Source organism: Candida theae (assembly GCF_024610275.1).
Source record: "Candida theae strain CBS 12239 chromosome Unknown scaffold44, whole genome shotgun sequence".
In the NCBI taxonomy this organism is placed as follows: domain Eukaryota; kingdom Fungi; phylum Ascomycota; class Pichiomycetes; order Serinales; family Debaryomycetaceae; genus Lodderomyces; species Lodderomyces theae.
In genome coordinates, this window is record NW_026261382.1 from 22,964 (window position 1) to 38,569 (window position 15,606).

At 41.9% G+C, this 15,606-nt stretch overlaps 7 protein-coding genes and 1 pseudogene across 8 annotated transcripts; 5 read left to right on the top strand and 3 right to left on the bottom strand. All coding sequences in view use genetic code 12, as the record gives it.

The window, feature by feature from the left end:
• Positions 1–91: 91 nt before the first annotated feature.
• On the bottom strand, positions 92–1,375 carry KGF57_001334 (uncharacterized protein; the record flags this gene model as incomplete). Its single annotated transcript, XM_051750529.1, has 1 exon — positions 92–1,375. The coding sequence occupies one exon, from the start codon at positions 1,373–1,375 to the stop codon at positions 92–94; it is 1,284 nt and encodes a 427-aa protein (XP_051610148.1).
• A 406-nt stretch (positions 1,376–1,781) lies between these two features.
• ISC1 (inositol phosphosphingolipid phospholipase) lies at positions 1,782–3,080 on the top strand (the record flags this gene model as incomplete). The annotated part of the gene is made up of 1 exon (XM_051750530.1): positions 1,782–3,080. One exon carries the CDS (start codon positions 1,782–1,784, stop codon positions 3,078–3,080), a length of 1,299 nt encoding a protein of 432 aa, XP_051610149.1.
• Positions 3,081–3,136: 56 nt separating this feature from the next.
• Positions 3,137–4,123, bottom strand: GPI2 (phosphatidylinositol N-acetylglucosaminyltransferase; the record flags this gene model as incomplete). The annotated part of the gene is made up of 1 exon (XM_051750531.1): positions 3,137–4,123. The coding sequence occupies one exon, from the start codon at positions 4,121–4,123 to the stop codon at positions 3,137–3,139; it is 987 nt and encodes a 328-aa protein (XP_051610150.1).
• A 60-nt stretch (positions 4,124–4,183) lies between these two features.
• KGF57_001337 lies at positions 4,184–5,258 on the top strand (annotated as a pseudogene). Its single transcript has 3 exons — positions 4,184–4,212; positions 4,401–4,629; positions 4,686–5,258. Coding segments are annotated over exons 1-3 (831 nt in total).
• A 351-nt stretch (positions 5,259–5,609) lies between these two features.
• Positions 5,610–6,756, top strand: KGF57_001338 (uncharacterized protein; the record flags this gene model as incomplete). The annotated part of the gene is made up of 2 exons (XM_051750532.1): positions 5,610–5,945; positions 6,004–6,756. 2 exons carry the CDS (start codon positions 5,610–5,612, stop codon positions 6,754–6,756), a joined length of 1,089 nt encoding a protein of 362 aa, XP_051610151.1.
• A 1,250-nt stretch (positions 6,757–8,006) lies between these two features.
• On the top strand, positions 8,007–8,894 carry KGF57_001339 (uncharacterized protein; the record flags this gene model as incomplete). Its single annotated transcript, XM_051750533.1, has 1 exon — positions 8,007–8,894. The coding sequence occupies one exon, from the start codon at positions 8,007–8,009 to the stop codon at positions 8,892–8,894; it is 888 nt and encodes a 295-aa protein (XP_051610152.1).
• Positions 8,895–9,714: 820 nt separating this feature from the next.
• On the bottom strand, positions 9,715–11,316 carry KGF57_001340 (uncharacterized protein; the record flags this gene model as incomplete). Its single annotated transcript, XM_051750535.1, has 1 exon — positions 9,715–11,316. One exon carries the CDS (start codon positions 11,314–11,316, stop codon positions 9,715–9,717), a length of 1,602 nt encoding a protein of 533 aa, XP_051610153.1.
• A 2,790-nt stretch (positions 11,317–14,106) lies between these two features.
• Positions 14,107–15,564, top strand: HXK2 (hexokinase 2; the record flags this gene model as incomplete). The annotated part of the gene is made up of 1 exon (XM_051750536.1): positions 14,107–15,564. The coding sequence occupies one exon, from the start codon at positions 14,107–14,109 to the stop codon at positions 15,562–15,564; it is 1,458 nt and encodes a 485-aa protein (XP_051610154.1).
• Positions 15,565–15,606: the final 42 nt, after the last annotated feature.

Genomic DNA, 15,606 nt, shown 5'->3' on the forward strand with positions numbered 1-15,606 from the left:
CTTTGATGATATAGATTCCCTGTAAATGTTGCTCCAACAAAGTACCAACTTTTCGTTTTCCACTAGTTGTACAATCAACAAATCATTTGCACTATTCTTTTCCTTGTTGACCATCATGCTCCTCTGTGTGTCTCTTTCTCATCAATCTCTTAATATTTTCAAATGCCTGATCACTAGTAATGTTCGATTCATAGCTGAAGTTTTTGCGCAAATAGTTCTCTTGCTGTTGCTTATACGATGGATCTCTCAAAATATTTCGCAAATGATTGTCAAAGTCGTCAGCCGGGATCAATTTTCCTGTCACTGGACACTTTATCTTGTCAGTCGAATCAGACGTCAGTACTACCTTGCCTGACCTGTCTACAGCAGTAAAATTGCGCTTTATTCTGGTTGTCCCTGCTGCCTTAATCTTCATTCCTTTGAATGGCGGGGGAGTTGTATTCTCCATTGGTGATTCCTCCAGACGATCAGCAGGTGAGAGAGCCTCAAGATTGTTCCCCTTTTCCTCCACACTCGAGGTCACCGGTTTGAATTTGGGTAGTTTTAAGTCCTGGTTTCTTTCGGTAAGAGATCGTTTTAGTAAATCGTCCCTCTTCAACGGCACGCTCAACTCCCTAACCGCGTCAATTGCATCAAATTTCACTGCTTCAACAATAGTAAAGTCTTGCCAATCAATCAGAGCAAAGTGTATTCTTTTTTGCTTCAACTGTTCATCCTGCTTTTTTCTTCGTACTTTGTTTTGCTTAAAATATAGGGCCCTCTCATATGCTTTAGTCAAGATTGCAAAGCTACCACTTTCCGCCTCCTTCAATGTGTTCGATAAGTCTTCTTGTATTTGGTGGGTAGAATCCGAGATAGCTTTCTTCACAGCTTCATATTGCTTGACATAGACTTGGAGTAGATTGTGCAAAGAGTGTTGTGGCTTGAGAAATTCGAATTGAGCGCCACGTCCCAAATCATGCTCGTGTTTTATGAGTTCCTTAATCTTGTCCCCGCCGTTAACAGCAATATACATAGCCGTCATCTTAATTATTTGTAAGTCCCTTTCACATATACTGGGGAAATCTTTTATCAAAAACTCCAAATCCTTTGGCTTTGGGATATCACCAGATCCAAAATTGGCGGAGGTTTCTGAATGGGCGTCTTTCTCCATAGTAGGCCCAAGCGAGACGGAATGAGATTTCAAAGCCCACAAATAATACTCGTGAAACTGATCATCTGGTTTCAAAAAGTTGAACTGATTGTTCTTGTTATTCTTCAACAATCTTTCTTCAAAAGTTTTGCCATTCTTTTGAATGTACAAAATAGACTTTTCAATAACATCTTTTATTTCTTTCGGAGGGATTGCAATGTTTTCGGGCACAGACGATGCCATCGATGATGTTGTGTTGAAGTGTTGAATCCTCACATCATACTTTTTATTTTTTTATTTTTTTTTATTTTTGTATTTTATTCTTATTTTGTAAAATTTGTTTGTACTTGTAAACCACTCTCTACAACAAAACTTTTAGTCTGTAAACGAGCTCTTGCAAACTTCCTTAAAAGAGGAAGAATCTGTAAAGGATGCAGAATAGAATAGATTTGCTAGTTCCTTACTAATATTCATGTGTGGTGGTGACGTGTATTGCTCCATGCACACAAAAGTTCTCAGTGTCGTGTCGCCATTGTCTCAATTTTGTGAAAATGACACCACCACTGCAACAACGCAAGACAAACTAACCTTGCACTCTCTTCACTTCTAAACCACTCACCATACGACGTGACAAAACATTTGGACACAGATGGCATCCGAACACGTTAAACGAGAGTCCATTAGGCTACTCACTTTCAACACTTGGGGTCTAAAATTAGTTTCAAAGTTCAGAAAGCAAAGATTGAGGGCAATTGCCGATAAACTAGCGGAACCGCAGGATGAAAATGACGACTATGACATTGTTGCATTGCAAGAAGTTTGGTGCGAGGAAGATTGGGAATATTTAGATCAAGTTTGCAGGAAGCGGTACCCGTTTAGACGGTTTTTCAAGGCGGGTATTATTAGTGGCCCAGGATTGTGTGTTTTATCAAAGGTGCCTATTTCAGAGACGTTCTTGTATCGATTTCCCATCAATGGACGACCATCAGCGTTTTTTAGAGGTGATTGGTTTGTTGGAAAAAGCATTGCCGTAACTATGTTTCAACAGCATCACCCTGGAGCTTTGCCAATAGCTTTGTTAAATAGTCACATGCATGCACCTTATGGTCATGGGGATGCAAGCTATTCAACCCACAGGGCATGTCAAGCCTGGGATTTTGCCAAAATAGTTCGAATGTTGAAAAAGGCGGGGTTTGCAGTAATTCAAGTTGGTGATCTCAATTCCAAACCTGAGTCATTGCCTTACAAAATATTCACTATCGAGGGAGGCTTGAGCGATTCGTGGAATGTATTGCATGGGGAGAAAATTATTCCTACCCAACAGTTGGAGCGATTGTCCCCAGAGGAGCAAGTGCTACATGGAGGAGTAACGTGCAACTCACGATTGAATACTTGGAGAAAAGAGAGGCCTATGACCGATGCTTGTCGACTAGACTACGCTCTTATAGATCCCAATTGTATAATCCCGCTAGATGCAAAAGTCAAGTTCACAGAAACGTTGCCCCCGCCGTTGAGGTGTTCGCTTTCGGACCATTTTGCATACTTTGTCGAATTAAAAGTGCGGCCAAGAGGCTCACAGTCGGATAAACTTGAGCTTCACTCAGCAGCACATAGAGAGGCAGTTTATAAAGAGCTACTCCTGGAAGTCAACCACTACAGGACTCACACAATACCGTTTCAAGCAGGCTGGAGAAAGCTTCATTTCATATTGTCCATTTTAATCGTGATTGGAATGCACGTTGCCATCGTGTTTGTTTCGAATGTCGCGGGATGGAGTTCGGTATTGTTTTTATTTGCAACATCCGTTATTCTTGTAACAGGCTTGTTGAATGGGTTGATTTGGGCACTTGGCGTTAGATCCGAACTGAGAGCACTTCAAGAGGTGACATTGGAAGTAAAAGATGCTTACGTTTATTTGAAAGATCACGCACACAATGACCAGTATTGACTTAGCTGTATGCTTAGGAAAGAGTTTGGAAGAAATTGTCAGTTGATTCGCATATTCTAGTAAGCATCTTTGTTTAATTTTGGTTTTGCAATATCCCACGGTCCCTGTAGCTCATTCTTGTATCTCTGTAGGGACAAGAAATACGCCGGCATCAATATAGTGGCAACAAACACCGACAATAACCAGTAAAGCAAGAACTTGTAATTGACAAGAATGTAGATCCAATAATTCACCAAAAAAAAAGTTGAACAAACAGTCACATAGTGTAGAGGCTTGAGCTTCTTATTCTGGCGTAAGCTTGCATCGTACAATGGTAACAAAATGTTAATCTGAACGGCAAAAAGCACAAATACAAAAACTTGCGAGGTTGAATCTAATCGCGACGCCAATACAATTGCGTTGCTGAGTGATATGTTAGTCGAAATGGTTGGTTTGTACACCACTGTTGAAGAATACTCATAAAGCACAGAGTTAACAATGCATAGAATCAGTGAAATCGCCCAAATAGAATCAGACGAAGTAGATTTTGTCAAGGATTTGAGTATTGGGGAAACAATCAACAACATAAACGATATTAATGTTAATGACTTCAAGTTCAAATTGGATCTTGAGATGGAGGGTAGTAGGTAGTGGTAGCGTAAAAGACCATATATGGTCACACAAGTGACTGTGCTGTAGACTGTTGGTTCAACTGGATCCCAACCTTTAGAATATATACCAATAAACATCAAGTTCACGAGTAATATGCACGAAATATAAAACACAATCAAAATAAAGTCTTCAACCAATTGAAAGAACGAATACTTCGCCACAGTGGTGTTTCTTTTCAATTGAGATAGAAATGATGCGTCGGTGTAGTTGTCAGGATATGGTTGTTTCAAATAAAGTAACTTTTTCCATGGTACTTTCAGGTCCGTTGTTGAACTTTGTTTTCGAGGACGTGTGGTGTATATTGACCCTGCCAAGTCATCTAATTCTAGTACAGGCACCCCATCAGCATCATTAATGAGGTTAGTTCCTCCCTCTACGTGACACCCCGTCATTCATTAACTATGAAAACTTTGTTAAGGAAAAAAAAATAAAATTCAACCAAACCAACGCACATGAAGAATAAAACTGCCATTTTGCCATGGTCAAGAGCACTTTTCAACCGTCGATAACAAGACACTCAAAGTTATTGAGCAAATTTTTAAGCGGGGATCCTAGTCTATATACTCTGCGGTAATGCTCCATATGGTTATGAGCTCTCCTACAAAGTTTTGAAGACCCGAAGACCCCAAAAGCTGCATTGTTCGAAACACTATACCACAACCTCATAAGAAAACATAGGGTAAAAGTTGGCAAAAGTGACGTTGAAGAGAAAAGCAACTACAGCAAGTCAAACACCAACGAGAGCATAGTGGAGGACACCGTGCTCGAGAGAGAGGTTAACGAAAACCCACCCGAGCCAATTGTTGAAGACACTATAGTCGAGAAAGACGATGCCAATTTACTGAAGGAGAAGGAGTCAAATAAATTCGCACGTTTCGGGAATCTCAAGGGATCAAAAGTAAGCCTGTTTCAAGATTCAAAGCTCTAAGGGAGAGTGCATCGAGTCCGACTAAGAACAAGACTCCTGAGAAAAAGAAAGCCGAAGGCGTCCTAGACAGTAAAAGTGTCAATGGCACCACGCCCAATGCACCACAATTGGACTGCAGTAACATGCAAGACATTGATACAATGGCGAAAGCCTACCTGATGGGAATGTATGACGATGACGTCGACGTGGAAGGTCCATTAGTCGAGGACTTGAAAGATTTCGAAAAGATCAACAAGATTGTTGAATCGAGGGATAGAAGAAAGGACCAACTAATTGGCTCTACTGGAGGAGAGACGTATGACAAAAAGTCTAATGAAGTGGGAATGGATTACGAAGACACTGCAGATATAGATGATTATGACGAGAACGAGACAATGATGAACGACATAGAGGAGCACGAATTTGATGAAGATGTGCTTGGTGAAGCTAATGATGAGAACGAGATTACCAATCAGGAGCTCAGCGACAGCTATCATAGGATGAGAGAGAAGATGCTTTTGAGAAACAGAGCGAATCAGGAAGAACAAGGATTTGAGCCCACGGATGAGGAGGGAGCCCCTGTCAGGATTAGCAAGTTCAAAGCAAGAATGAATAAGTAGATTGTCTAGTAATAGTACGCTGGATAGCAGCGTCCATGTTTCATTAGTGAAATAATAAACCTTGTTACTTTTGCGAAAAAAAAAAGACGCTACCATCTCTGGTTTGATACTTGGTTGCAAAACCAGCAAGAACCAACGAGTGCATCAAAACCAAGTGCATGCACAAGCCACAATGCATCAGTGTCGACAGCAGAATGAGAAAGGAGCACTATATGAACCACGGGTAGACTTTCGAGACACGCGTTAGATTTTCGAAAGAGCACTATATACTTCCACATCTGATGAATCCAACATCCCACCACCACAACAGCAGCCCATGACGAGGAGACCAAGTTGAGTTCATTTGAGAAAATGGTGCATGCCAAATCAGTGACTGGTGTGAGAGAGCTTTACATTGAATCGTTGAACAAGTCCAACTACTATGATCAGTTCGTGACAAGGAAAGTTGCTGAGACACGTAAATCTGTCCCACAAAGGAGAAAAGATGCAATGGATATGAAGTTGAATCCTTTGGAAAGTTTGCAAGTTGAACATCATTGCAGGAATGATGACAATGATGGTAGTGGCAAAGTTGAGGATTCCAATGAAGCATCTGGTCCGGGACCGGTTAGCACTGTTGTTGATAATGTTGAATCTGTGAATGAGTACATTGTTAGTGTTTCCGGTAATGAGAGCAATGAAGATGAGGTGAATGGTTCATTAGTGATCTCTCCCATCAGTGGAATTGAAACCCCAGTCACTCAAGCTCCCCGCAATTGAGCCAATTGAAAGGGACGTTGAAGCAGCTGTGAAATCTGGCAAGAAATGGAAGAAGTTTTGCTTAAAGGTCAAAACATTTGGGAGTGATATTGGCAAACCGTTCAAGTCCCATAAGGCCAGAGTTGAACCTGACTTGCAAGTGTCTGAGACATGCAAGAAAGCGTCTGGTGCCCTAAGGAGGCATGTGAGTCCACACTTGAAAGCGCTCTTTTCAAGGAAGAACAAAACGGCAAAGCAGAGTTGTGAATCTGCGGTTTGTGGTGAGGAGAACAACCGTCCTTCTGTTTCCCACGTTCTATCTCCCTCTGTGTCCCATGTTCTCTCACCATCTGTGGCAATTTTTGAAGAAGGGAATAACCCAATTGCTGCCAATCCCGCCTTACCTCCTCGTCGTGGTGTCCTTGTGCCCGTTAATCTTGTTCAAGATGACACTTTGAGTCAAACAGGACCAAGTGATATGACACCTGACGTCTTTGTGGCAGATAGTTGCCACAAAAGCAACGTGAAGAAGTTCAAGTGGAAGAAGTTGTTTCGTATCAAAAGGATTAGTGATGAATATGTGAACAAACCACCTGCTGATGCTGCCGCTGCTGTGAAGCTGCCTATCAAAATGATTATGAAACGGGTTGAGAAGCTGGTGGTGAAGGAGTATGTGAAGAAGGCATTGACTGATTTGTTGCCATCATGGATACGACACGGATGGCAAGAAGAGCGCACAATAGGAACTAACTTGAATTGACCATCTCAAGTAAAAAAGAGACACCGTATACCAATAGACTTGACTTGATATGAACAGATTATGATACCGTCCTTCAGCATTCAATCTGAGCAGACTACAATGGTGTTGCCAATGAACATTCATCTGCCACAGTCCCACGTTCCTACTTAAATTGATATCTGAATATTGTGATCCAGTGTTGGTGCACAATAGTTTATGTGCTGAGTAGCTTGTCTTCACAATAGGAACTGATCATTCTTCAAGTATTCAACTAAGTCTGTCGTACTTCCAACTGTCCTGTACCGTAGACAATGTACAGCTCACAAAGAACAAAAGCGTTTCTCTTGATCACCGCAGTTGCTCATTACAGCAGGTACTCACAATCGAGCTTCTCATAACCCCTGTGTTTGATGAACAACAGTCCTCTCTCGTCATTTGGTCTCTTCCTGCAGGGCTCCTTGACTTTTGTGAGATAGATATAGGGGTTGGACATTAACTCCACCATAGGTCCCAACCCAAAGTGCGTGCAACTGAATTGCAACTCAAACAACCAGCTTGAGCTTCTCCAAGTGACAACGAACTTCAAACGTGTGAGCAAAATGACGTCCTCAAGTGAACAAGGACAATGCACTGCATCTGACACATATTGGCTCGCTTCAACACTCTCTTAACCGCCCACCTTTGATGTTCTCATGTTGCAATCTCCGTGAATGAGATGCTTTAGGTGTTCTTTATCGAAAACACGTTGCACTTACTGGAGCGGGTGAATGTTCTTGAATGGTTTCCGCTACGCCATTGGGTTGTAAATGTACCTTCAATCCAAATAATACCAATGCAGTTAGTCCCTGAGATGTAGCAACAGTGGTGTGTCAACTCATTTTATGTTCAGTCGTCCCCTCTGTTCTTCTTCTACACCTTGCTTTAAATTGGTGGTCCAAGCTCCCCGAATCCAAAACCAATCGTCAACGACTGCGATGGACGCAGTACATTTGGCCTATATGTTCTTTCCAAAAGCCAAGGACTCTAACTGGGAAATGATGCTTGCAGAATGAAGCTTATAAGTGTGTGTAGCAGCATGGTCTTCTTACCCCTTGAGTGTCGTGTAGTCATTAGTTTTCCTTGAAAGTGGAAAACGAGACTTACATATGAGAAACCAGATCCTAACACGTACTAATCAGTCTTGATCGTATACAAGGTCAATATTGTCATTCAGTTCTGAACATTCACCTAGCCTTGGATTATAGCATACAAGTAAAGTAGAATATCCAAAAATGAGCGGTGCCCCCATAAATCCGACCAAATCGAACAACTTGGCTGTGCCGAGACCACAACATTCGTACTCGACTTCGCTAGCATCTAATATATCACCGCAGCACTTTCTCACTACCAGCAACAGCAGCAACAACAACATAGCAAAAACAAATTCCAGGTCAGGACTCAGCAGTGCGTATAGGCTATCCAGAAGCAATACCAATACGACCTCGGACGCGTATCTTGCCAACCTTGATAACCAAAGTCTTCAAAGTATAGATCAAATTCCTAGTGCCAAGCCAAGTGTTACGTATCTGGACAAGTTGTGGACACAAATTGATGTATTGGATGATGTTAAGCGCATGGCAGACGAATCAAAGATAAGAGACAGGCTATTCAATGAAAAATATACTGAACAGTTGGCAAAGTTGAAGGAACTGCAGGATCAGCTACTACAAACAATGTCAGCGTTGCAAATCGAGGATACAAATACCAACGAGGTCCAGAAGCAGCAGTTATATCAGTTAAAGACGACTGAAATAGAAGGTAGAGGCGTGAATGCCACTGACGATACAGCAGGTCCATCCCGGAATGATAATCATTCGGAATCGTCACACTTACTGGAAACGAACCAGGATAGCGACGGGAAGGAACTGACTACATCAAATAAAGAGATCGAGTTGAGTGTTAAAGAGCAAGCAAAAATCGACAAATTTTTTGCTGCTCATGGTGAAGAATACAATTCCAATGATGATGAGGAAGATGATTTCCAGAGTCAAACAATTTACAAAAAGGAAGTTTTTGATGAGATTAATAGATACGTTCAGCAGGTAAAACAAGACTTGCGTGGATTAAGTGATGCAATGAAGGAGTGCACTAGTAGTGGTAGTAGTAAGGATAGAACGTGAGAACTGTCCTTAAAAAATGAGAGCAGGGGGGGAAAGAATATTCACTTGAGTTTAGAACCTAAGCGAGACGAAATGGATGAAGTATGGAAGTACGTAATGACGGAAATGGGCATTCTATGCCTGTTTTTCAGCAATTGAGTTCTATATGTACGGTCTACGATAATCTATATCAATGAACTTGTTCCTCGGTGGCGTTCGAGCTTGTAACATGACATAACAACTCTAAAAAGGATTTGAGAGTCTAAAATGTATTGTCACTGTTGAAACTGTTTTGCTGCTCCATCGTGAATAAGCTTTGATGCCTGTTTGATGACATTGTTGGAAATGTTGTTGGGAAAGAGGCGGTTCTACTGGTGTTGTGAAATTGCATTTTTATTTCTACATCTCTCAATATATTTGTTAATGATTTCATGTCATTTGCTCCAACTTTCCTGTTAGTCGGAGAAACCCCACCTTCTGTGTTGATGTGTAGCTTGATCCTTGTAATCCTCTCTCTTGTCCCGTATTGACGATCTTTTATGCGTTGTATAGTCGAGTAATCCTTCCAAAATGGACAAGCTTACGATCATCAAAAGGATGTTTGAAATAGAAATAGCTCAATCGATGCGAAGTGTTGCATATGAGAGATCCCTTCACCAGTTTGTCAGCCACAAATACAACAGAAGATACTTCGCAAAGTGAACTTGGTTGAGCAGAAAGCAGCGCAAGTATTAGAATTATAGATCTAAACAAGAAGCAAAGTATAGTGACAACAATATCTAAAAGTGACAACTTCATGGACACAGGGAAACTGCATGACACAACAACAGGGGTGACAAGATTATTCGCGTATCATCATTGGTCTTGATGTAGGAGCAACGGTCAAGTATTCTTCCGCCTCGTCACCCAAGTCATCTTCACCCAAATCCAGACTAACAAACGACTGGTTGGCCAGACCAGACATTCCGCTAGAATGGGTGTGCAACGACATCAAGCTTTGAAGCTTTTCTCCATAAATCTTGACCCCCGAAACAAATCTCCGGACTCTTGCTTTGAACATCTTCATTGGCGTGTCCGCCATATACCTGGAATCGGGTCTCCACTCTTCTTCTTCTTCTTCATCGTCATCATCCCACAAGTCACACCGAATTGTCGTTGCATATTCCCCCCGCATAGCAGCTGGACAGACATCTTCAGTATCTTCCTCCTCGTCCAGATCCAAACCAAGCTGAAGCGCAACACGTCCTGATTCTGTGTCGGGCGAGAATATTGGAACCACTTCGTCTGTAATGTACTCACCAGGAACCCATCCAGTCCTCTTCAAGATGCTGGGCTTTCCATCAATGTTTGTTGTTGGTGCTTTCCTCTTGGATCCCCAAGACCACTTCCTACGAAGTTTCTTGTCCTTGTTCTTCCCTTCGATAACTCGAGTAAAGTCCTGATGCTTGTCATTGCTAAACTGACGCACCTCCATCTTATTATTGAACTTCACTTTGTTACCACTGTCTGACTCACCACCAATGAGCAACACTTCTGGGGTCCATTTCATTGGGGCTGGTGGTTGAGGTGGTCTGTAGTTAAGGATTGCGTTTTCTATACTGGAGATGGACCCATTCTTTGATTTGTCCCCATTTGGGTCACTCACTGCAACAGCAGCTTCAACGTCATCTTCGCCGCAATCGTCCCATGGAGTGGCAAATCTTCGGACTGGTCCCGTGACAAGGCTAGGCGTGGAAGACATCTTTGGTTCATCTGAGTTGATCTTGTTGTACTTCAGCTTCTGCGCGGTCAGTGGTTTTCGTGGGTTGAATGACGAGACTTGAGGATTGAAACAGTTGGTGGAGGTGTTTTTGTTGAGAATGCTCAAAGTGGATGGCAGAAAGCTTGTTTGGTTTTGTTTTGGTTGTTGTGTGTGTCTCTTGGTCCTAGCAAGCATCATTTTTGAGGACTCAATAACCATCGACGTATCATTCTCGTGCTTGTCGTCGTCCTTGAAGTCTAGTGGGTAGAATGAGCCCCCTTTAACAACGCCAACGTCTTCATCCTCTTCTCTTCTCATCTTGGACTTCGTCAACCTTTTACTTGAGAAGTCATTTGATCCGTGTTGATGTTTGGTGAATGCGCTTTTGGTATGGGTAGTTGTATTTGAAACATTTGATGATGTAGACTGGGAAAAAACGGGGTAGAATGCGGTAGCTTTGTGTTGGCTCTTGACAGTTCTGGTTTCAGCTGAGAAGTGAGTGTTTGGATGTGCTTGAGTGGGTGGTGCTGATGTCTTGTTCTTGTCATCAACATATGAAACCAAATCCTTCAACTCCGACAATGCTGATTCAATCAAAGTAAACCCGTAGTCATCGTTTTCCTTACTGTCGGATACGTAAGCGTTGTTGAAATGAGAAACGCCTTGGCCCTCTTGCGAGGAGATAGTGATAAAGCTGTACATGTGTAAATGTGGTTTTGGTAATGGTGAGGAGAAAGAAAGGAGGAAAGTACAATTCAGAATCTGACTTACTCCCTGGGCCCTTTTATAGTTTTCAAAAGTTTGTAGGAATATCAAAAAAATTTTGCACCCTTTTTGAAGGCTTTTTGAGGTACGCAAAGAGTCACTGTAGCTTGATGGATAGTAAGCCCTTGGTAAGTGCCCCTGCCTATGTTCAAGCTGGGAGGGCTGATCTGGCCTGTGCATATGGAATTAGGCACTCTAAGTTTACGGGGTTATGCAGGTTGGAAGTTCCTGTAACGTTTTGTTCCAACAACACGTGACCAAAGTGATGAGTCCATCTGCGTCTTAGATGATGATCCAGAAACACAATGGCGCGGATCTGTCACCAATATCAGAGACCTGAGGGTAGTAGCGTGCTGTATAGGGACATTCACTTAATTCTTCTAGCTGTTCTTGTTTCAAACACATTGATGCAGTATCGGAAATGTACTGTAGACCTGAAATGAACACGCGATTGGGCGAATGTGACCTTCCCGAGTAGTAGTCAAGATCAAGGTCAATCTGCTGTGGCCATAGCCAAACCTCTCGTTCCAGAGTCTGTACTTTCCAACCCCAACGAGCTTGTTGTATGCATGAACTGTGAATGTACACCTCCAAAACAAAGGAAACACAAAGGAAAAACAAAGGAAATGGAAACTCATCTATATTCGAACCTTCATTTGCGTATCATAGAACGGCCGGTGGGACACAATGCAGTCCCACTGTACGACGGCTATGGGTGGAAAGTCACCAATGATAGATCTGTCTCTTTGATGCTCAAATTTTGTAAAGTATTGACAGTCTATGATCTCTGTATCGTGAAGCTTGAAAGTCATTATGAGCCATTACAGAAGAGTGGGTACAGAGTGAGACCTGAGGAGTAACACTGCGGTGTCGAGGTGGCAAGACAATGGGACTCGTGTATGGAGAGTTGACCGGTGGCTAAGTAGTAGCTAGGCAGGAGATGGGCTCATTTCTCTGAGTAAACAAAGTCAAGAATAAATGGAAGCTGCGGGAAAGAGCCGTGCTAGTAGTAGTGGGCCATGTGTGAGGCGGTGTCATTGATACTGAACCCAAAGGATGGCTGAATCATTTGGAGCTGCGTCCTTGTGTGGGAGGGGAGAAAAATAAACCACGCAGACGGCACACACACACACACCAAAAAAGGAGCAACAGCTACCACGCCATAAAGAACAAAGCGATTGTGCAAACAGCACCAATACCTCTCCTCTGTTGACTAGAGCAAGCTTCGCATCCAGTTGGCTTACAACAAGCAGTCAGTTTACTCGATGTAGTATGACACTACTTTTGGACATAACACGTATTTCCACATTTGGATGCAAGTTTGTGAAATTCCACAATTCCTAGATCTACTCTGTCTATGACAGCTAGTCAAGATTGGTGTATACACATGTTGCAAGTGTAGCTGATAGATTCTATGGACACCGGCTTACACAGATTACTGCATGTTTATACAACTGTTGTGTCGCGTGCAAGTTGCGACACGTAATTTGAAGTTTAGGAAGGTCGTACTTTTAAGCTCTGTTTATGGGCTGTACACCCCTACAAAAGTTAATGCTCTTTATATTAAGATCAGTAACTTCCCTTTGAAAATCTGTTGTAAGGGAACAACAGGCGATGCATTAACGTCAGTTTGGTCTGGTCCATGAAAAGGAGTAGCAGCAGATTCAGAGTCAGTGACTCTAGCAGAAGACATGTTATATGTATATAGATTATGTAATTACCTTTGGATCAGGTTTATTTCTTAAAGATTCAAAAAAGATTATTCCCTTAAGAACAGATTAAGATTGGGAAATTCAATCCCTATTTATAGTGTTGATGAAAAACTGCGCACAAGGGATGAAACACCCTCGTTGGCTTGCTGGCAATAGAGCTCCTTCTGAAGTTCACCAGTGCAAGGATTTTTCTGTAAAAGACAAGACGTTTTGAGCATGTAGTAAGGCAGCCTAGGTAAGTTGTTTGTCATCACAGAAATCTTGGCTAACATACAAAGCTTGTATTAGCTCTTCTCAATAAAACACATCATAATTAGCTCCTATTCAATAAAGGGCACCTATGCCTTCAACACACTTTCGAGAAATTAGTGTTGGAATTTCTGTGCCTTGTTGAGTTACACAAACACTAAAACTTGAGCTGTTTTTCCGAGACTTGTAATGCTCAGTCTAACAGTGGTTTCCACCAACAAACATCGTATGAGAAACTAAAAGTGCTTACAGTGTGGACGAATCACCAGGTTCATGAAATGCAAGAGCGTTTGTGAGTAGACGGTGCTTAATAAAATGGCTCACTCATGAGATTATGATATGATCAGATGATATATATATATATATATGTGTGTTTATCTGTGCGTGTGCGTGTGTCTGTGTCTGTGCATGTGTGTACTTTTGCACAATTTCGGACTTCAGTTGTTCCGATATACTTTTATTTATTTTTTTTCTCTTTTCTTTTCTTTTTGGAGCACAGTTATTGTACAACTTAATACCAACTGTACGCGGTTGTACTTTGTTGTTGATAATCTCGAAAAATTTTCCAACAAAGAACAAGCTGTACATCTACAAACAATCATAGATCGCAAAAACTATACTGTACAACTCATTGGACACTTGTTTTTGCTATCCAAAACATTGCCCACCATCTGACTACTACATCACATAGCAGCAGTATTCACACTTTGTATTTTAAATACTTGCTCACTTAATTGCGCAAATAGATTCCAAGCATTCTTCTTCCATGGTTCACTTAGGTCCAAAACCCCCACAACACAGAAAGGGGACATTCACAGATGTGTCACCAGAACTCTTACTGGTGCTCAAGCAATTGGAACAGGAGTTTTCCGTCAGTGGTGAAACATTGAGAAAAATTGTCAACCATTTCATTACCGAATTAGACAAGGGTTTGTCGAAAAAGGGAGGTAACATCCCCATGATTCCTGGCTGGGTGATGGATTTCCCCACTGGTGAAGAAACTGGAGATTACCTTGCTATTGATTTAGGTGGAACCAATTTGCGAGTCGTGTTGGTTAAATTGGGAGGTAATCGAGACTTTGATACTACGCAATCGAAGTTCCCACTTCCGGAGCACATGAGAACGGCCAAAAGTGAGGAGCTTTGGTCTTTTATTGCCGATTGTTTGAAGAAGTTTGTGGATGATCTTTACCCTCAAGGTTGTAAAGAGCCATTGCCCTTGGGCTTCACATTTAGTTATCCCGCTAGTCAAAACAGCATTACTGAGGCGGTATTGCAGAGATGGACAAAAGGTTGGGCCATTGATGGAGTCGAAGGTAAGGATGTTGCTCCAATGTTGCAAGATGCTATACAGAAAGTGGGTGTTCCAATCAAAGTTGTTGCTATAATCAATGACACTGTAGGAACTTTGGTTGCTTCAAGATACACTGATCCAGAAGCTAAGTTGGGGTTGATTTTCGGAACTGGGGTTAATGGAGCTTACTACGATGTTGTCAAGGATATTCCCAAGTTGGAAGGGAAAACAGCTGACGATGTGGACCCGGATTCTCCAATGGCCATCAATTGTGAGTATGGGTCTTTTGATAATGAATTGGTGGTTCTTCCAAGAACCAAATATGATGTTAGAGTAGATAAGGAATCTCCAAGACCTGGCCAACAGTCATTCGAAAAGATGAACTCGGGATACTACCTTGGCGAACTTTTGAGATTGGTATTGTTGGACTTGGCTGAAGAAAGACATCTCATTTTCAAAGGACAAAACTTGGACAAGTTGAATGAACCTTATATTTTGGACACCTCATTCCCAGCCAAGATTGAAGAAGACCCATTTGAGAACTTGGAAGACGTTGCCGAATTGTTTCAAGCTCAATTGGGCATTCAAACTACTGTTCCTGAACGTAAAGTGATTCGTCGTATTGCTGAATTGATCGGTGAAAGATCAGCAAGGTTGTCAGTTTGTGGAATTGCTGCCATTTGTAAAAAGAGAGGATACAAGACTGCACATTGTGCCGCTGATGGCTCGGTTTATCAGAAATACCCGGAGTTTAAAACTAGAGCAGCAAAGAGTTTGAGAGATATTTTCGAATGGCCAAGTGATTTGAAGGAGGATCCAATTGTTATCGTTCCAGCTGAAGATGGTAGTGGTGTTGGTGCTGCCATTATCGCCGCCTTGACTGAAAAGAGATTGAAGGAGGGAAAGTCAGTTGGTATCAGAAAAGATTAAGAGACATTGCAACTGTTGTTGATACAGTCATGATGTATTAGA